This window comes from Prosopis cineraria, unplaced genomic scaffold, assembly GCF_029017545.1.
Source record: "Prosopis cineraria cultivar Desert tree isolate PC_DT_omini unplaced genomic scaffold, ASM2901754v1 PC5, whole genome shotgun sequence".
NCBI lineage: Eukaryota > Viridiplantae > Streptophyta > Magnoliopsida > Fabales > Fabaceae > Prosopis > Prosopis cineraria.
Window position 1 is genome coordinate 8,208,857 of NW_026555336.1, and position 23,657 is coordinate 8,232,513.

Here is a 23,657-nt window from a genome sequence, read left to right on the forward strand (position 1 = left end):
TATAAATATGATCAAACATGATCTCCCATTCTCACATGGTGAGATTCCTAATGTTTTTTATAATAGCTGAAAGAGGGTGGCTATCAATAAGGTTGCAATCAATGAGAGATGGAGCCTCCAAGGAATCCAAATAGACATTTACTTTGGTGAACTTAGCATTCCAACAAAGGTTCAACCCATCCATTATTCCTAAAAGTTTAGTAGTAGTGCTAGCTTGATAGCTAAGATTTTTAGAGAAACCCTTAATCCAATTATCCTTATCATCTCTTATAAGGCCTTTACAAGTAGCCATATCATTAAAGTTGGCAGAACTATCTACATAAAGTCTAACCTATCTCATATTTGGTGGGTTCCATATAGCTTCATTACTATTGTTAATTTTACTCAAAAGATCCACTTTAGATTGAAGCTTTAAGTCATTGATAATTGGTTGAGTGCAGAAGAAGGCAATGTCATTATTCAAGATAGTATCTTTTGAATAGACTTTCTTGCACCTGGCTTTACATATGTTCAAGCATGATTAAGCAAAAAGTTTTCTACCATGGCAATCTTCTTGTAGATAGTCCACTAACCTTGTTTTTAGCATTTCAAATTATCCAATCCTATATAGAAAGAGAAAAGAAAGTGTTATGTTTGATAGGATTGACTAATTTGTACCATACCTCTTTAGCTTCCTTACAATCTCGTAGGATATGAATTAAAGAATTAGGAGAATTACAACCAAGAGGGCAAACACATTATTGATAATTATTCCCATCAAAATGACTAAAATTGACTTGAAGACGGTCCCAAGTAACTTTTTAGAGAAAGTATTTAATTTTTCATAAGTTGGCCACTTCCAAATTTTGGACCAGATGTCAGAGTGTTCTTGAGTCTAGCAAACCTTTAAGGCTTTGTAAGCAAATTTGATGGAGAAATTACCATCAGAAGAAATTTTCCAAACAAGAGTATCATAATCATCACCATTTTAGGCAATTGTATGAGGGCAACATGCTTGATTACTTCAGGGTAGAGATAACATCTTAAAATATCGAAATTCTAACGACCAACTGAGTTGCAAAAATTAGAGACTCTAGTATGGAGAATAAAATCAACATTGTGGAAAGCATGCTTTACAAGAGGGTCAAGTAGGGAAGTCCATTTGTCCTGCTAAAAGGATATTTAGTCAACTTTACTAACTTTCCAATCTATATGAAACATGAACTTATCCTAGATTTTACATATGCTGCTCTAAGTATAAGAGCAAGAGTTTGGTTTAACAACCATAGGGATTGTGGGTTTGTTACAGTTATATTTATCATATAAGACACACACCCAAAGACAGTTTGATTTGCTGATTAGACCCCAGCAGAGCTTCATTATGAAAGCAATATTTTGATTTTTGAGCTTTTTAAGACCAAGACCCCTATCCTTTTAGTCAGAAGTAACACACTCCCAAGATAAAAGGGGGTTTTCTTCCCATTAATTGAAGCCGAAAGAAAATTTCTAGATATTTTATCCAATTCAACCCGGGTATTATCAGGTAGGAGCATAATTTGCATAATATAGCTGGGTAGAGCGAAGAGGATAGATTTAATAAAAATGAATTTCCCCACAATATTGAGGTAACCAATTTTTCAACTAGCTAGATGTGAGTTTGTCTTATCAATTAATGGTGCAAAGGTAAGCTTAGAAATTTTCTTATGAATGAGAGGGATTCCTAGATATTTGGCAAGGTTGCCAGTTAAGGGAATTCCTAATGCATCACTAATTTGTAATGCTCTGTTAATGTTAACATTCTTGGAGCAATGAAGTTTAGATTTGCCAATATTGATGTTCTATCCTGAGGCGTTACAAAAGTTCAAAAGATAGTGCTGAATGGGTTTGTGCTTGAGCAAGTGAAACCTCTGCAAAAAAGAAACAGATCATCAATAAAAAAAATAAGTGAGAAATAGGAGACCCATTAAGTGCTATTTAATTGGCTTTCATTCATTTTTATCTATGCTGCTGAGAATGCAATGGCTTAATCATTCAATGCAAAGGACAGATAGAAAAGGATTTAAATGTTAGAGAGAAGAGGATAACACTCAAACCTTGGATAATCTCCGTGGGCTAGGGTTGAAATGGACAAAATGAGGGTTTTGTCTAAGAAATGACAATTTTTGACTGAGTATGGGAGAGGGCAAAAGCATAGTTGATTTTAACAAGTCAAGGAGAAAGATTTAGAGAAAATCACACCTAGGTCTCACAAAAGACATTTAATTATCAAGAGGTCCTATAAAATGCATAAAATACTCCCAAGTCTCCAATCTTGCACATTTACAACTTGGCAAAATGCATTTACAACTTGTTATCAAACTCAAATCCAAGTTGTCATTTTCCTTTGGCCAATTGTAAATATTATTTGTCAAGTTGAAAAATGCATAGGATTTAGGATTTGGGAGTATTTTGTGTATCTTATGAGACCTCTTGGTAATTAATTATCTTCTATGAAACCTAGGTGTGATTTTTCCAAAGATTTATTAGGTAATTCAATGGAAAATATTTGTCATCAAAATGAAAATTAAAACTTTATCAGGGTTCAGAATTTTTTTTCCCCAAATGGTGCTATCATAAAGATATGTTAAAATATTATAAGTATTTTAAAATAAAAGGATCGATTTTATCCTCAAGATACTTGAAAGTGCCAAAGGAAAAAAACCAATAGGAAGAATGATAGATAGGTCCTAAGAGGATTAATTAATTCAAAATAGGTCTCAAGTGTTAAACTCTAGGATTTTTCAAGTTTGTCTCTCAATTTTGCAACTTTGTTGTGATAAATTTGTAACTTATTTCCACATTTTAATATGATTGAAGAATAAACAAATTTATTTTCCCTGTTAAAATTTGAAACATGAGTTGCAAATTCGTCATAATGAAGTTGCAAAATCGAGAGCCAAACTTATAAATTCTTAAAATTTGACACTTAGGATCTAATTTAGAGACCTCTCACTCTCCCAAACCAATATAAAGTAAAATATCAAGAATGACCCCATATAACAACAAAATGATGACAAACAAAATTAACATGTGACCATAAAATGACTAAAATGCCTTGTGGTACAAACACCAATAGGAAGCAAAAGACCAAGAATGACACCATAAAATAACAAACTGATGAGAAAAAAATTCAAAATGTGACCCAAAAATAACGAAGATGCCCTAGGTTTACTGTTGACAAGAGATGGCTTCTAGAATAGATTTATATAATATATTGATGTAAATTTTCAATTTTTTTTTCTTTGCAATTGATAACTATAATAAACAATAGCCTAAGAATTTAAACCGTAATAAATAAACAAGGGAGAATTTCATTTAGGAATCACGAAAGAGACTTAATTGCTGATGGGACCAAAAACATTTTAAAGTTTCATTTCAGTCCAAGGGAGAAAAGTCAAAATAATTTTGACAATATAAAAACCAAAATATCTTTTATTTATTATGCATAAACACTAGTTATTAGTTTTTCTTATTTCACTTGTTAATTTACCAATATCACTTGTAAATCACTATTTGTCAAACGATCATTAACATTAGTTATTAATTTGCTAACTTTACTTGTTAATTTACTAACATCAGTTGTAAGTTATAAGACATGCTAGTAATTTAAAACTAATGTTCATAAAGTATAAGACCTGATAGTAATTTACAACTAATGTTAGTAAATTAACAAGTAAAGTTAGCAATTTGCCAACTAATGCTGCTAATTATGATTAAAAAATTAATGTCAAGTCTTATATAACTATTAACATGTCAATTCATGTAATTTACAACTCATATTAATAAATTAATAAGTGAAATAAAAAATTAACAACTACTAATCCTACATAACAAGTGAAAGGTATTTTAATTTTTTCATCATTAAAATTCTTTTGACTTTTTTCCTCTGGATTGAACTAAAATTTCAGAATGTTTTTAGACCCACCAATAATTAAGTCTCTTCCATGGTCCTTAACTAAAATTCTTCCAACAAACAAAAACAAAAACAACAAGCTTTATCCCATTAGGTGGGTTCAACTACATGGATTATATGATGCCATTGTGCTCTATCATTTATTAAGTTTTTAGAAATATTATTAATTAAAAGATCTCGCTCAACAACCTTCAAAAATATTCTCTTCAGTCTTCCTTTACCATTTTTGACAGGGCTGAAAGTCATCTATTCCACTCTCCTCACAAATGCCTCTCGTGGTCTTTTTTGTACATGTCGAAACTACCTCAAATGATTTTCTACCATTTTTCCTTCAATAGGTGCCACGCTTACTTTTTTCTCATATTCGCTCATTTTGAATTTTGTCTTTACGTATATATCCACACATCCATATCAACATTCTCATCTCTGCTACTCCAACTTTATGCTCTTGATGTCCTATCAAAGCCCAACATTCACTACCATATAACATTACTAGTTTTATAGCAGTTCAATAAAACTTTTTTTAAGCTTATCAAGTATCTTATGATCACAAATAACTCATTTAGTTTTTCTCTAATTAAACCACCCCGCTTGTATCCTATGTCCAATATCTCCATCAATTTTCCCATTTTGTTGAATAATTGTTCTCAAATATCTAAATTTTTTCACTTGAGGTATGGTCTGATCACTTAATTTTACTTTCAAGTTACTACTCACTGACCCCTTATCAAAATTACAATATAAATATTTTATTTTGCTCCTTCTCAGATGGAAACCTTTTGAGTCCAATGTCTTCCTCCATAACTCAAGTTTATAATTTATCTCTTCTCTTGTCTCTACAATAAGAACTATATTATCTATAAAAAGCATGCATTTAGGAATTTCCTCTTAAATATGCTCAGTCAAAACATCTAAGCCTATATCAAATAAATAAGGACTCAAAGATGATCCTTGATACAATCAAATCTTTATAGAAAAATCATTTATTTCACCACTAAGCGTTTTTATATTAGTTGTTACCTCCTCATACATGTCTCGTATAGCTTGAATATAGGCAACCCGGACACTTTTCTTTTTCAATGCCTTTCAAAGTACGTCTCTCAATACACGATCATAAACTTTTTTCAAATTAATGAAAATCATATGTAAATCTTTACCTTTATTAATTTTCTTAGTGAATAAATTGCTTCTTTAGTTGCCCTCTCTGGCATGAAACCAAACTGATTCTTAGAAATATTAGTTTTCAATCTCAACCTATGCTCAATCATTCTTTCTCATAATTTCATAATATGACTTATAAGTTTAATCCCTCTGTAGTTGACACAATTTTAAATATCTCCTTTATTTTTATAAAGAGGAACTAAGGTTATTTTCCTCCAATCATCTGGCATTCTCTTAGATTGTAAGATCTCATTAAATAATTTAGTTAATCACCCCACTCCTTCTTCACCCAAACATTTCCACATTTCAATAGGGATACAATCAAGTCCATTGGATGTACTATTTGCCATTTTCTTAAGAACTTTTCTCACTTCCCAAGCTCGTATTCTTCGATAAAATGACAAATTTTACTCTCTTTAGGAGTTACTAAATCTTCCAAGTTAATTGACGAACCCCCATCATCATTAAAAAGTTTAGAAAAGTATGTCTCCCATCTATCTTTAATATCAATATCTGTGATCAAAATATTTTCCTCTTCATCCTTTATACACCTTACTTGTTCCAAATCTCTTGATTTTCTTTCCTTACTCTTAACAATCTTATAAATTTTTTGTTCTCTATCCTTTATCTCAAAACCATTATAAAACTCTTCAAATGCTTTAGAACAAGTTGTGAAATTGATAAAAAAAATAATTACTCTAATTTTATATTGTATTAAATACCACAAAGAAGTTTTTAGAGTTTGTCTAGTGTAAAGTATTGGAGAATTTTTTTGTCTATTTAATGAAAAAAAATTACGTACTTTTCACCATAAAAGAAAAAATTTATTTATGCATTTAAATACTTTATTTTTAAATCCTCTTAGCATATATAACAAAAACTTAGATTATATCCTAAGTATGTTAATATTTTTTTTAAATGTTAATATTTTTCAATTTTGTATGCGTGGGTCAAAAAATTTAGAAAATGATGCTTATAATGGGCTTGGTTGCACTAAGCCTTACTGAAAGAATTACTGTTCACCTTCAGAGTGCAAGCTATGAGTTCGGTCTTCAACCTGGTAACGTAATAGTGTAATAACACTCCTCCTTCTTAAAAAGTTTTTTTTTTTTTTTATTCCTCTAGCCTTTCGACAGAGTTGAATTTCTTTAAAAATAAACAGAGACTTATGATAAAATGTTATTAAAAAAAAATTATGATAAACTTATACTAGAAGTATATTTATAATTTGACACGTTTTTAAGTTTAATGGTTAACATGAATAAGTTCAAAAAAAATTTAGGACCATCTTAGGATAATATCTTTTTTGTTTTAACATTTGGGTCGAATAACTTAAGTTTGGGCTTGGCTCAAATACTTAAATAGGTTATTTTTAAAATTTTTATGTAATACATAAAAAATATTTATGAATCCTTTAAGACTTAAGATTTGTTTGGTTTAAGGGGAGGGAAGGAAATGAAGAGGAAAGGAGGTGAGGGGAGAGGAGAGAAGAGGAGAGGAGGGAGGGGGGCATCCCCCCAAATTTTGGAGAAGGTTTTGGAGGAGAGGGGAGGAAAATTTAAAAAAAAAAACCTCCCCTCTCCTCTAGGCCCTTAAAGTATTTTAATCAAAGAAATAATATATATATATATATTTAAGGGCATTGTTATAAATATTTTCTTAAAAACTTAAAAAGTCTATATTGTTATACTTATATTTCTATTATTTTTAATTTGTAAAATCTTTTTAAATTATCTTAAAAAATTATTTGAACTTATTTTTATTTTAAAAAAATTAAAATTGATTTAAAAAGGGAAGAAATATAGGGTTGGACTTTACATTTTTTTTTATATTCAAATATCTTTATTTTTATAATCAAATGGTTACATCCCATTTAGCCACTTGTCGCATACTTGAAGGTTAATCATAAAAAATTTATGAGCTTGTATCAATCTGCTCCGCCTCATGAATGTTTGGTTACAACAAATGAAAGTTAAATTTAGTTGAATAGACTAATTTTTTACAACTTAATAAATTAAAGTTTAAATTTTTGTTGAAAGATTAGATACTTATATTTAGTGTCTATCTGTGTCTTAAATATAATTATCTTTAATAGAAGAATACCTATTAGCAATAAATATATTTAGTGTCCAGTTTTTTGTCACAAATCTAGCTTTTTAATTACTCCTTGCGTTTTAAAAATATAATGTATTTTTAATTAAATTTTATCCTTTAATAAAATAGTTATCTACTGTCAAATTAACCTTATCTTTTCATATTTAGCCCTATTAAATACCCCACAATAAATATAAAGTCATTCATCAATAGAGGCGTTTAAAAAAAATAATTATTACTTCTCGAAAGATTAAAAATACTTTACATATTTAACATTCAACTCCTCAAAAAATATCTTATATTTTTTAACAAAGGGAATAACCTTTTGATCACATACACTAAAATTACAAATGTTGATTTTCCATCATCTCGATTTTTACTTGTTCTCTTAAAAAAAATATTAGGGGCCATTAAACTAAGCTCTATACGGTGTTTAATATTCGCTATTGTGAGAAGAGTCTTGATTTGGAGAATCCAATTAGTCCAGCCAACTCCTTGGCACTTTTTGTTTATCAATTCTCCATTTCATAAATTCAACATTTTACGCATCCCTTATGATATTTGCCTAGTAAAGTCTCATTGACTTAGTCTTTTTTTCTTTTCCTTTCTTTCTTTTTTTTCTTCCCTTTCTCTTCAAAATGAACGTCATTTTGTCTTTAATAAAAATAACAAAAAAAATTCTTGAAAATATTCTCAGAATACTAAGTTATTCAAAAATAACTTCTAAAATAATCAAAATATAATTTTATTAAAAATTTATTATTATTATTAAAAATTATATAAAAATAATAAAATTTTGTAAAATATTTTAAAAAAATATTTTTTTTTCATAAAAATGAGATAAACAGGCCAAAAATTATTATTTTTAGATAAAAAAAGTATACAAGGATCAACTTTGGCTCAAAATAAAATGAAAAAAAGGAAAAAGAAACCCCCAACAAAACCATATACTCCATTCAGTTCTAATTTTAGGACAAAAAGTAAACTAACTTTACAGTTCTTAAATAATGATAGTTAATATGCTTGAACCTATAAAAATTGTTTCACTTTCTAATTTTACTTTTCACTAAAATTAAGGATCAAAATAAAATATGTATAAGAATTACAATTTGGTGCAATTAAAAATGTGTAATATTGATCAAACAGAGTTAAATTTAGTGGAAAGAGTTAGTCTTTTATAATATGATAAAGTAAAATTCAAATCTTAATTAAAAAAGATGCCCTCACTTAGTGCCAATAATATCTTAAGCATAAATGTCTCTAATAGGAAAATATAAGTGAAAAAAAGGGTTATATTTGAAAAAAAAAATTAACAACTATATATTTATCCTATAATATTTAAAATCAAATGAGACGTTAAAACTTTATCCTAAAAAAATAAAAAGGTCATCAGGCATTTTTCTAGATGCTGGAAACTTGGAATCCCTCCCATGATTGGTCAATGCCATACGCGTAAGGTAGTCAACTTTCTTATTTGGCCATTCATATGGTGGAGGCTATATATATATATATATATATATATTAAGGGGGACCAAATAAAATGAGTGAAAGGAATTTAATTAATATCTTACGTATAAAAAAAATAAGAGCACGTAAAAAATATAATTTAGGTACTGCATTTAATTTAAGTGATTCTATGCGCATAGTTTTTTTTTAAACGAATTTACTTTTTATTTAAAATTTTGTATGCCCACCAAAGAAAGTACGCATATTATTTTTATAAACGTATGAGTTTGAAAAATTGAAAATTTTTACAAAAAAAGTTACATTAAAAATTAAAAAAGGAGAAAACATGAATATTCTTTAATTCATTTTTTATGAATTAGAATAAGATTTGTGACCATGAGCTCTATCTCTTTTTTGTTTTCTCAGAAAATTTGTTATTTAAAATGTTTCTTGATAATGTGATGCTGTGAAACAATTATTGGTTTTGTTATTAAATTTGTTAAACAAGTTTAGGTGTGAAATATTTGATTCATCTGACTTCCAATAGTGGAGCTAGGATCTTGAGTTAGGAGAGGCAAAGCCAAAACCTTGGTAGAAGAAAAACTTTGATATCTCTTTCAAATTTACTATTTTTTTTCTTTTTTCTTTCTCTTTGTTTCTTAATTCAACCTTTAATTGTAAACTTGTAAATGCAATGAGTTAGCGAAAAATATTCAATGAGTTTATTCTTGAGTTTTGTATCTTTATTTTTTATTACCTTTTTTTTTTCACTAGTCCTGGCTGGTATTCAGGACAAAGACAACACAGATCTAGTTTAGTCAAATTATTTTTTTTTATTTCTTATAATATTTTTCATATTCTTATAAGGAGATAGACATTCACATATAATATTTATATTCATATATTATTTATATTTATAACAAAGTATCTATATTTTTATTATGGTATTTAATAATTTTGGAAAGACTGGGTGTATTAAGAAAGACAACTCTTTCTGCGATGAGCAAAGGGATTCTATCCATTTGGAATTAGCACAGATTTCTCTATTAATTATTTGGTGCTATAGTTTTAATTCAGCTTTAACTCGACCTTAAACTTTCACGTGTTTTGACCCAATACTTATGTTGATAAAAAAGAAAAAAACTCAATACTTATAATGTTAATTCGGTTATAATTTATTTGACCCAGCACAATTCAGTTTTGGTCATTTAAAATATTGATATTTATGTTTTAAAAATATAAAAACTAAAATTATTTTAAAACTTATGAACTTATATTTTAAATTACTAAAAATTTTAATTTTTATAATTTCCCTAAAGATTATAAACATTTAGATTTGAAAAATAATTTTCCGTTCAATTTTTTTAAAAAACAATTTTCCGTAAAAAGGGATGTTTGACAAAACTGACAAATCAAATAGCTCAAATATAATAAATGCACGCGTGCAAATGAGGGGGAAAAAAGATGAGATAAGGTGCTGACCAACATTACTTTTTCTGGGGGAACCTTCGATGTTGATAGCATTTTAACTAAGTTGGAGTATTGGCCGATCATACCATTAGAATCCACTTACGAAATCCTGATGTAATTTTGCTTTGGGAAAATAGCAACCAAAAATCTCAATATCAAATTAATATCAGTTAAAGATCAATTAATTTTAAAGTGATAATACAATCTTTTGATCCTTGATTGATATTAATCTGTGAGGTCAAAAGTTCAAATTGCCCCTAAAAGTTTAAAAAAAAAAAAAAGCTACCTCCCTACCATTGTTAGAACCAGCCGCTAGACTATTGCCAGACCCTTGCCAAAGACAAGGTCACTAGAGCCCTTGTTGCTGATGGTGTCATTGGAGGCCAGCCACCGAAGCTCCGATGTCAGCACCATTTTTATGCAGGGAATATTTAGTTTAGGTAGCTAAGGAAAAGTTTGATCCCATGGCTCCTCTCCCTTGGCCACCTAAATAGCACAAGGCCACCAAGTCCTTTAATTATATATACAATATATATATATATATAAGTAGTAAATCAAACTCCTATTAACTTTCATATTATAACATAACGGTATATTGTTAATTCATGAATTGCACTTGTTATTTTACTAATATTATTTGTTATCTGACATGAAAATTACAAATTAAAAACTTTAAAACTTTATGCATTTTACTTGTTAAATGTTCGAATGTATTATTGTTAATTACTAATAAGTTAATATTAAAACCTAAATGGATACTTATTGAAGAAAAACTAACACATACAATTAAGTACATTCTATCAGTTTTTTTAACTTGTTAAAACCTAAATAGATTTCAAATGAATTTTGAATGAATTTTTGTAAAAACCTAAATATATATTGTTGATGAAGGACTAACACTTATATAATTAATCACTTTTTATCCATTTTCTAACTTGTTAAGTCTCAAATGGAATGTTGTAATTTAGAATAATTTTTTATTAAAATCTGAAGGGATACTTGTTGATGAAAGACTAACACGTATAATTAAACTCATCTTGTCTATTTTTCTAAGTTAAGGCATGAATAAACTGTTATTAATTTAAAATAAATTATTGTTAAAACTCAAATGGATACTTGTTGATGAAAGACTAACACATACAATTATGCTCATCATATATGGTTTTCTAACTTACTAAAACCCAAATGTACTGTTATTAATTTAGAATTATTTATTGTTAAAACATGAATGGATATCTATTGATAAAAAACCAACACATACAATTAAACACATCATATCCATTTTTCTAACATGTTAAAGCCAGAATAGACTGATGTTAATTTAGAATGGCTTGTTTTAAATAGATATCTATTGATGAAAGACTAACACATACAATTGTGCCCATTTTATAAAAGTCCATTCGACCTTTAACAAGCTAAAAAACATGTAAGATAGGCATAATTGTACATGTTAATTTTTTATCAGTAAGTATCCATTTTAGTTTTAATAACAACTTATTTTAAATTAATAACAATATATTTGAGTTTTAATAAGTTAGAAAAATGAACAAGATAAGCTTAATTATACATGTTAGTCTTTTATCAACAAGTATTCATTTGAGTTTTAATAACAACTCAATCTAAATTAACAACATTCCATTCAGAATTTAATAAGTTAAAAAAAATGAATATGATGGGCTTAAGTGTACATGTTAATCTTTCATCAATAAGTATATATTCGAGTTTTAAAATAACTCACTCTAAATTAACAATATTTCATTCGGGATTTAACAAGTTAAAAAAATGGATACAATTGGCTTACTTGTACGTGTTAGTCTTTCATCAACAAGTATCTATTTGAGTTTGAACAACAACTCATTTTGAATTAACAACTATCTATTGGGCTTTAATAAGTTAGAAAAACTGATAGGATGGGCTTAATTGTATAATTGTTAGTTTTTCATCAACAAGTATTCATTCAGGATTTGACAACAACTCATTAGTTATTAACAACAATACATTCAAACTTTTAACAAATAAAATGTATAAAGTTTTAAAGCTTCTAATTTGTTATTGTCTGTAACACCCCTGTTTTTAATTCCTTGATTTACTAAGATTAATAAAAATAATTAAGTAAGTTGATATAATATGTGGTCAAAGGAGAATAATAAGTGTTTTTAGTTGAAGTTTCAGGTATAATTTAGGTCCAAAGTGAAATTGGGTCACTTGAGGACTAAAAAGTGGAGAAAAACAAGCTAAACAACCTCTGTGCCACACGCCGCAACATGTGCGCGGTGCGTCGTGGTCCACGGGGCCATCAGGCAAGAACTTCCTTCTCTGTACCACATGCCGTGACACATAGTGTGAATTCTGTAGAAATAATACGCAATCTGATGCGAAAAACAGAAAGGAAGAAAAGGAAAATAAAGGAGATGAACATTTTCTCTACTAGGGCACGATCTAGGGGAGGATTTGAGAATGTTTGAAGCTCAAAATCATTCAAGGTAAGATCTTTAAACTATTTTTCTCCTTTTCTCTTCATTGTTTTCAAGGACTTGAGTTAGGATTTGAATGAGGATAATAATTTTGGTCTTATAGGGTATAGGTCCGAACTTATTGACTCAAATAAAGTTAATAGGAGTTGTTTAGAATATTTAAATATGGTATAAATGATTTTAGTAGTTGTTGGATGATGGGCTCCATTAATGTTCGAAAATGGACATTAAATTTATTATTATTGTGGTTGTTGAGGTATTAATGGCAATGTGGCTATTCACTGAAGTTATATGATGTTATAGATAGATAATGAACCCAATGGATAGGTCCAAATTCATGTAAAGTGAATATTGGGCAATTTAGAATTGGAGATTGAGGATTTAATGCTTAAGTTGGTACTATTGATGAAATTCAACTTGGTTAATTGTAGTTTTGGCTCTTAGTCACTCATTTGGCTTGGAAATTCAAGCTTGAAAGCTATAACATTAAGGAGTAAACTTTTGATCTCTCAAAAGTTTAAGATAACTTGGAAAACCCTATCTTGGGTAATTATATGTTAATTGATTGTAAATTGATTTCTAATGATGAATATTGCATGCATGGGTTGATTTTCAATGTATTAGCCTCAATAATTGTATAAAAAATTAGATTGTGCATAATGTTATTTGAGGTTTGAAATGAAAATGCAAAATCAAAATGTTTTTGAACTATGAACATACATATGTCTTTAGGGAGATGCATATGAAGTCTATGTTGAGGTGAATATGTGTTAAAAAAGGAAATGGATTAGTGTGATAAGTGAGGAGAATGTGGTGAAATATTATTGGATACTCACTTGAGTAGCGCTTAATTGTGAACCCAATGTGATTATTATGATAATGAGTAAATGAAAATGAAAATGTGAAAATGATTGAGTATCACATAAGGCATGATCAATGGGTGGGAGTTCGCCTAGAGATTGAGAGTAGAGAAAATCTATATGATATTCAGGCTGCCCTCCGGTGCATGGGGATATAGCCTTATCCCACAGTTTGTTGAAGGACTATCTTATAGTTTGTCGAAGAACTAGAACTTAGCTATCTCCACCAGTTCAATAAGGAGAATAGCCTAGGGTATGAAATACCCCAGAGATTCAAAAATGGGGGAAGCCGTGATCCGAGAGTGAGTCATGTGATTTTTGGCCAGGTCACACCTCACGATTGATAAGCTTGAGTAGTCTAGTCACTGAGATGGAACCCTATTTAGTGTTATAGCCTACATTTTAAGTCTAAGAAAATAAGAAAGATATAAGGTTGGTTGATCATTACCTAAGTAAATATATGACGTGTCACATATGTTGAGTTATGGCAAGTTGTGTAAATGAGGGGACATGTCACATATATGAGAATATGGTGACAATGTACCTAGTATATGTGAGACAAGCATGTTATTAAAGAACAAGGATGAGTTGTGATATGTATGAGTAGGTTTTATCTCGGTTACTAAGTGGCTAGACTTACCCCTTTCATTTAACACTTTTCAGGCTCTAACTCTAGTGCAGAGAGGGAGAAGGCTCAAGAGGCTAAGAATTAATATATTCCTACTGTATGCCTCCGGTTTAGAATTATTTTGTATAATAGTATATAAATGCCAATTCTATAATGCATGTCATTACACTTGCACTATTTTGTTATTGCAAATGTTAATTTATATTTTGGACCTTAAGTATTTGTGTATGTTGAGATATATATGTTTATAAGGCCAAAATACTAATGCAAGTCTAGAAATGATGATTTGAACATGTTTATATTGAATTGAATGCAAAGTAATGATAATTTACCTCTCCTCTATTTTTGGTAAAATGGGGTTGAGGAGTGAATTTTTGTTATACTATTGTTTTAGTACTTGTGACATGTTGTATTGATAGTCTTAGGTTTAATGGAGATGGTCCAGGCATTAGGAAAAGCTTTTGGCACTTGTTGAGGGTTTGGACACCCATTTTTTGTGAAAGTTGTGAAAAGTGATTAAAATGTATTTGGGTATCCAACTTCCTAATGTAACGTGTTTTGGAAGCAAAACCCATGCCACTAGTTAGTTCATGCAAAGAGCTTTCTACAAATACTTAGATCACATCAATTAGATGACGGATGGGAGAATCGGGGTGTGTTAGAAGTTCCTTGATTCTGCTGTCACATGACGCAAAATTTGCTAATTTTTCGTGCAACATGCCACGTTGCATGGCGCCTAAGCCGCGGCGCATGGCACAAAAAGCAACACGCTGTAGCGCAACCTGCATAAGCTGTGGTGCATTGCCCTGTATCATACAATATGGTTTGTTTTTTAGCCGTTTTTGAATTCTTTCACTCCTCTGAGATATCTCATGCTTTCAAAACTTGTTTTTACTATGATATAAAGAATTTGATTATTTTAAACTCATTATTATTTAGAAAACTTAGGATCCCTTAAATTTGAACTAAAACTTAATAATCATCTTTTTGAATTAAGTCTTTGATTACCATGAGCTATAGTAGTTAATTGTGTTTAGTGGAATGAGATATTACATTATTCATGCCAGATTAACAAGTAACATCAGTAAAATAACAACTCAAGAATTAATAACACACAATTGTGTTATAATATGAAAGTGGTTAGAAGCTTGGTTTACTATTTATATATATATATATATTTTTATTTTTGCTATATATAATTTAAAGAGCTTGGTCCTTTATAGGTTGCCAAGAGATTATATGATCAAACCTTTCCTTGACTATCTAAATCAAATATTTGTTGAAATAAATGTTGCTGGTACTAGAGTTTTGGTGGCCAACTGCCAGCGACCTTGTTGGTGGCAGAGGCTTCAAAGACCTCGCTATTGGCAAAGATTTGGCCGTCGACACCGACAACAATAGGGAAGTGGGTTTTATTTTTTTACTTAATGAGTAATTTAATTTTTTAACCTCATAAATTAATATCAATCAAGAATTAAATGATTGTATTGTAATTTTAAAGTCAATTAATTCTTGATTAATATTAATTTATTATTAAAATCTTTATTTGCTATTTTTACTTTTGCTTTCCCTTTTACTTGATTGTAACCCTGTACAGTTTTTTTGGATGAAACTTTCTTTTCACGGGGACAGAAAAACAGAGAGAGAGAGAGAAAAGTATTGATCAACATCTCTAATTTTTATTAAAAAAAAAAAAAGATTCAAAGTACATTTTTTTCAATGTCATGTTTGAAATATAATTCCTTATCTTTCCGGTTAAGCATTCAAGAGTACAGTAAATAGATCCAAAAGTTTTAAAATAACAATTTATTATTTTTTAAATAATTTTAATATTTATAATTTTATTTATTAAAATGTAGGGACTATTATTTTAAATAATTAAAATTATAGTTAGTGAGTTATATTGAGTCAAAATATAAAGACTGAATTACATTCAAATAAAAATTATAAAAACTTAATTATAATGGGTGAAAGTTTATTAACTAAGATATAATTAAATCAAAATTATAATATCAAAACAAATGATTCTTTCTCAAAATTATTTAATTGATTGGAATCTTACATCTGGACGGACGGTCCAATTCGATGGCGGTAAATGCGCGACCGTGAGATCACGTTGACTGAGTTCGCTCGGGCATTGAATTTTCTTCGCCTCATATATATGTGTGTGTATATATATATATTAACAGTAAAATGTTGACATCATTTCTATTTTATTTTAATTATAATTATTTTTTTATTTTTAAAATTTATATAAACTTTTTTAATGAGTATTTACAAAACACAAATATTCTCTTTATTTTAATATTTTATTTTTACTTATTTAACCTATAATTAACCATTAAATTATATATATATATTCGACTAAAATACTAATATTTAAATATAATTGTTTAAAAATCATTTAAATTATTTAAAAAATTAATAAAAATACTTTTTTACTTTTTATATTTTAAATTTATTATATAAATATATTTATTTAAAATTTTTTAAAAAAATTACATACTGACTAAAATAATATTTTCATTTCAAAAAAAAATTAAAAGATATCTTAAAAAATATGAAATAAGAATTTAATATAATAAATTAATCAATATAATTTATGTTTTTTAAATTTCATTAATTTCAACACAAATTTTTAAATTATGTATTCTTATTGACAAATTATTTATTTATTTATTTTAAATTGAGAGAAAGGGTAAGCGATTAAATCATAAAGATAAATTAATAATTTAAAATTTTTAAAATAACTATAAATAAAAAATTAAATGTTTTAAAATTTTTAATAAAATATTTCTAATAATTTTAAGAATTGAACCAAACATAGGTTTTGAAAATACAAAGAAAGCGTCAATAATTCTGGAAAAAAGAAGAAGAAGAAAGCATCAATAACTTTACCAAAGGCGGGTGACTTTATTTTATTAATGCCGCGTTCAACTTCGTGTAATCAGTGTGAAAGCAAGAAAATTAAAGCCGCAACAAGAAGACAAAGACAGAAGAGAAATACAGATATATAAATATCTTAAATAAAGAAGATACAAAGCAGCCGAACCAGATCGAAATACCTTAAAGGAGATTTTCAAATACAGAAACCAGGAGACAAGGGGAGGAGAGAAAATGAATGCTTGGGGGATGTTGACGATCGCGGTGGCTGTGGCGGTGGCCGTTACCATCACCTCGGTGGAGGCCCAATCGGTGCCGTCTTGTGCGCAGAAGCTGATCCCATGCGTGGACTATATTAACTCTACCACCACCCCGCCCAGCTCCTGCTGTAATCCGATCAAAGAAACCGTCGAGACTCAGCTCGCTTGCCTCTGCAATCTCTACGCCACTCCCGGCTTGCTCGAAAGTTTCAACATTAACGTTACTCAGGCCGTCGCACTCAGCCGCCGTTGCGGCGTCACGAGCGATCTCTCCAACTGCAAGGGTAATTACTACATTTCATCGATTTCTTCGTCTTGTTCTTCAAGATTCTCTCGGATTTTATGGATTTCGACTGGTTTCTTCCTTCTGTATCGGTCTGATTAATTAATTCCTTCCCTCTTCCTTTTGAATTCGTCTTTCTGCTTTCAAACTTGGAAGATCGTCTTCGTTGAATTGTTTTGTGCGATCTGTTTCTCGTGAAGACCTGTTGGGTTCAACAAATTTGATATCATTTACTTTCATCTCTCTTTTAACCTTTATCAAATTTTATTGAGGGTAAATACATGTTCTATAAGAAGATTGAAGGGAGTATTATCTATTTGTGTGCGCTTTATCGTAGTAATTTTAATTACGTTGACTTAACATGTATTGATTTTGTGGTTATTTTTTGTATTTCCTGGATTTCAGGGAGTGCTCCATCTCCTTCATCAACGACATCGACAACCCCAGGTAAAAATCCAAGACTGTTTCTCCCCATTTTTTCCAACTTGCTCTTTACTTTTTGTTCCAATTGTTATAAGATTAAATTTTAAATTGTTGAAATTTTATATTTTACATTTTTTCTTAATTTTTATGGTAATTTTAATTTGATTAAATTATGATCATTTGTTTACCAAAAAAGATCAATTTTGACCATTACTACTCTGGTAAGTAAGGGAGATTAGATTAACTTTGATCCTATTCACTGTTATTTATGTTCATCTTTATCGTTTTTCTCTTATTAAATGAAAATTATGAAAAATATTTTTTATTCCTATTAGTAATAAAAATAAAAACTTATTAAATTTTAAAATAGAGTTAATAAAATTTAAAATTTTTTTTAGTAAAATATGATGGAATTAACTTATAAATAACCTGAAGGAGTAAATGTATTTAGTTTCATAATTTTACATTTTAATAATAATTACTCTCTCCATTAAAAAATGTAAGATATTTTTTAAAAATTGAAATATTAAAAAATGTAAGGTACTTTTAATTTTTTAAAATATAATCATTATTTTTTTTTAAAGTGTCCTTATTGATAAATCACTTTATATTTATTGTAGGGTATTTAATAGGAATAAATATAAAAAAATAGGATTAGTTGAAAAGTAGATAATTATTTTATTAAGGATGAGATTTAGTTAAAAATGCTTTATATTTTTGAACAAAGAGAATATGTAATATATTAAATTTAAATAGTGTATATTTAATATAATGATTGAGATAGGAAGACAAGAAGTGAAGAACTCTTTTAATAAAGGGTAAATGTATATTTTTATTTTTAAAATATTCTTCAAAGAGTGTCCAACACCCTAAAATAATTGTAAAACACTTTTGTTTTTAAAGCAATTGAAATGAAATATTTTTGCCTTTTTTGTTAAATTCTTCAATAGTTAATGTTGGAGTTTCAATTAATATTTTTAACAGTTAATATTGGGAATTTCATGAAAAGAACAAAAATATTTTATTTTAATTACTTCAAGAATAAAATTGTTTCAACAAATGGTTTGGAGTGTTAGGCATTTTTTGAAGAATATTTTGTAAGTAAAAATATACATTTATCTTTTGATAAATAAACTATTCAATTCTCGACAATTTATTAAATAAAGACAAAAATTGATGATAACTAACTAACTTATATTTTTGAATGAAAATGGAGGAAGTAAAGAGAAATGGGGAGAAGTGCGCTCCAAGAATCTCACCTACCAATGACTGCTTGTCTATTTATTTTGTGGCAAGAGCTTGTTCAACTTTGCCTTTTTTCCCCCCAAGAAATCAAACAATGGTATTTTGTTGAAAGTAAAGAAAAGAAAAGGAAAAAGCTTTCTGAAATTGTCCTTTCCTTTTTCTTCTTTTTTAACTTGGCCCTCAAAATTGTCCTCTCTTATTGCTGAATGATTTTCATTCACGCCATTCAGTTTTTGATGTTGTTTAGTAGATTTAAACCACTTTATTGAGCTCACTCATTCAAGATTCAATATAATCTAATGGTGTTGAAATAAAGACTTTTATTTATTTTTTTAAAAAAATAAATTTGTAACTCCCTTCTAAGATGATTAGATCATGATTTGATGGTTAATACCCTTTAGTTGAGGTGTAATTGTGGAAGTAATCCGTCCTCACCTTACTTAGGCGGCTACCTGTATAGAAAATGAGAAACCACCAACCTTCCATATTCAAACCTACCACTCCAAGCCAAGTTAATGTACAAAGGTTACAGGCGTCCTCACGCCAGAGCGACACCTCACCCACATAATCAAGAGCTTCGTTTTATACGTTCTGCTAATCTTACTAGTCGCCACACTGGAAATTCATTTTTTTTTTTTTTTGGTGTTTGGGGGCTCCTTGTTTACTATAACAAATGCTTCTTTTTGTACGACTTACATTAAGAGGACTTGCCAACAGCAAGCTGTCCTAGTAATAATACCAACTCTCTCGCTTGAAAGGGATTTGGAATTCAAACTTTGGTGTTAATATATTTGTGTATACACATTGATATGTGTCTCTTTCTTTTCTACGAAGAAGGGTTGGGTTATTGGTAAATTAAAAAAAAAAACATTAAGAGGACTTGCTTATAATAATCAAAATTATAGACGAACTGTAACAAATTGATTTGATTAAAATATTGGTTTAATAGTTTAACTGGACATGCTGGTCTGTATTTTTATATTATATTCCGAACATGACTGTAAATGTATCTACTTTCTACCAAACACGCTGGAAACGTAATATCAAGTTTCCACCACCTGACTGTCAATGTGAAAAGCATTTTGACTATAGTGGGGATGATAATTAAGTGCACATAGAAGCTGATATATCTACCAAATGTCATGAATATGGCCACACATTGCAAGAGCCATAAATGAGTTACTGTTTTGCTGATAAATAACATTTATTCCTCTTGCAGCAACTACTGGAAGTGATAATGGAGCTGGCAGAGTAGCATTCACTGGGCTCTCTTTCCTCCTGTTGTTCTGGGCTTCTCTTCTCTTTAACTAGGAAACATCCACCTATCTCTGTTGGAGCTTGACATTTCTACTAGTATTTCCATGTCTATTCTGTTACTATTACTTGCATTTAAATTTTTTTGTATTGGGTTTGATTATTAAAACATCTGATTCATTTGAGCAAAAACTCTATCTATTGGCACCTTCCACATGAAGTAGTTCACCGCCTGATCATTTCTTCCCCCTTTTATTGTATTTTTAAGTAGCGTTTATATTGATAGAGTTGAATTTAAATTTTAAATTTGAAATCTTCCATATAAAATTCATGTATTTAAAGTTATGCTTTTTGCATAATGTACAACATTTTTAAAATCAAAGAGATAAGTTGAGATTCAAATTAGAAACAAAAAATTGAAAATGAAAAGTTTATATTGCATACATAAACTGGCGAGTGATGAAAATACGAGAAGAAAGAAGTGGCGAGAATAATAGAAGCATGAGAAAATTGCAGCAGTTGAAATTTTATATAAAGAGAATCTAAAAAATAATTTAAAATTATTAATAAGGTATAATAAAACATAGATTTAGATTTAGATAATATATAGTAATAAACTTTTATATATTTGTATCATTATATATATAAAAGTATGGTTAAAAGCTATGAGAAAATGTCATGTGTTTATTTTTAAATTTGTTATAATTTTATATTTTCATATGTCTTTATTACAATTCTGTGCTTTGGAGTTAGATTTGGGGTTAGGTTCAAGTTAATTATTATTTTGTAATATATATATGTATATTTAAAATGTTATTCAGACTTGGAGTTAGGTGTGGGATGACTTACTAATCTATATATATAGATATATAAATTATTTTTTACCTATTTGAAATTCAAATCTCATCATATTTGAATTCAAATTAATATCTATCTATTTAAAGTTTTCATCCATTCTAAAGATATGTCAAATATCTATATTCATATAATCGAGTATATATATATATATATGTAAATATATTGGTATTCAAATTTAAACTAATATTTATCTATTTAAATGTTTAGAAAAAGGAATATGTGTTTGAATATTTAGACTATCCTCATGATTTTAGAGAATCATAAATATGATAAAGTATAGATATTAATCTATTTAATAATTTGGATCTCATGATATTAAATTTCACATATTATAAATTTCATAATATAGATATTAATTTATTTAACAATAAAGTATTTAGAACTATCGTTTGTTATTTATGAAGAATATTGAGATGTTAAATTTTAGATAATAATAATATGTTAAAAAGGCCCTCATAAAGTTTGTTAAAATTCAAATACACTCAAATATTTGTGAGTCAAATATCTATACTCACAAAAATAAATATTTAATATCTATTATCTTACTTAATTTTCTCTCCCAATTCATCCTTATTCAATTATAAATTACTAGATTAGGTCAATAGCACATTTCACACCTTCACATTCGTCTCACTTCTCAAATCACATTTGATTTATTTTTCTCTCGACTGTTATTCATACTATCAATGGCTTCTACATTTAAGATGCATGCAATCACATCATTAATATAACAAAAAAGGATTGACGCATTATGGTTAGGGTGATTCATGTTTAGAGATTGCTAGGTATAAATATATTTGAAGAATCTAACGGGTGTTGAATTTGTCTTTCAAGATGTTTGAGTAAGTGCTTATGTTTTTTGTATTTGTCTTTTATATCTTGGATCCCATCAATTACATCCAATATATAATACTTATCCTATATGTAGGACAACATTATTATAGGGTGGCCAAATCTTTGCAGTCATTTAGAAGCCTTTTTTGAGATGTTCTGGAGATATATTGCATATCTTCCAATACTCCTGATCATATTGGACAATAAATTATCCTTACAGGATTAGCTTCATGTTCTTTATGTGAAATTACATTTTGAGATGAATTCCATCCATATATCATTTTGAGTTTAATTTTGTTAACATTCTAGAACTTACGGACAAAGAGGCAACAAATGATAATTACTTAGTTTGTATATATTTAATTTTTTTAAATTTGTTCTTTGAAAACTCTATTTAGCATATTTAAGATAATATCCTATCTTAATTCTTCATTATCAATTCAAAAACTTTAATTGTGGACTGTCTAATATTATTTAATATATAAAGATAGTGTACATATATTAAATAATCTTATTTTATAATATATGGAATTTGTTTAAAATAATTAGAAAGTAAAGTAATGACAATTTTATTTAATATGTCAAGTTTTTGAAAATAATAAATTGTTTATTTAATATGTGTGACTCACTTATCGAATAAAATAAATAAATTTAAAAGAATTATTTATCCTTTTAAACTAATTTATTTGATAGACTTGGGGTGTGAAATTAGGTTTGGGATGACATACCATTTTTATTTATTTTTTATTTTATTTTAACTATATTTATCTATTTGAATTTTGAATTGAACAATTTAAAATAGATTAATTAAATTATTTTTTATTTTTGTACAATAATAAAATTGAATTTTAGTTATATTTTGACTGGTGCGGTTTGAAAAATAAAATAATAAAATATATAAATTTATTTATTTTAATCAATTTAAATGGATACGAAAATTATATAAATTTGCATTTTTTATAAAATACATAAATATATTATATAATTCTAATCAATTTAAATATAAATGTTAATTCTAATCAATTAAGATTTTTAAAAATTTAAATGTTTTATTTATATTATTTATATTTTTTGTATTAGATATTACAATATAGTATTATTAAACTTAATTATTTTTTAACCATGCTTTTCAAAAGTATTTTCAATTTAATTTGTTCTATTACATTTTTAAACAAGATTTTTTGTTTTAAAATTAAATTTTTTTAAAAAAATTATTTTATTAAGATATATTTTAAATAATTGAATTTATTTATTTTTATTATATATAAATGGTTTTTTTGTTTATAGATTTTTACTTTATGTATGCAATATTATATAAATTTTTTAAAGTCACCAATAACAGTTTTTGGATGTAATTCTATGATTCATATCAAAATAAAAATATTTTACTTAAATTTTGAATATATGTTAAATTACAATAATTAATTTCAAATCATATTAACTGTTTTAGTTATAAATACATTTCTATCAAAGTATTTTAATATTATATTTATATTTTAGATGATAGAAAGTTAGGACTTATATAGCTTATAGTTTGTATTATTTCAATTATA

At 27.9% G+C, this 23,657-nt stretch overlaps 1 protein-coding gene across 1 annotated transcript; it reads left to right on the forward strand.

Moving 5' to 3' along the window:
• The first annotated feature begins 17,101 nt into the window (after positions 1–17,101).
• LOC129311541 (non-specific lipid transfer protein GPI-anchored 7-like) lies at positions 17,102–20,632 on the forward strand. The gene is made up of 3 exons (XM_054953877.1): positions 17,102–17,491; positions 17,896–17,937; positions 20,378–20,632. The coding sequence occupies exons 1-3, from the start codon at positions 17,182–17,184 to the stop codon at positions 20,467–20,469; spliced, it is 444 nt and encodes a 147-aa protein (XP_054809852.1). The 5' UTR covers positions 17,102–17,181; the 3' UTR covers positions 20,470–20,632.
• Positions 20,633–23,657: the final 3,025 nt, after the last annotated feature.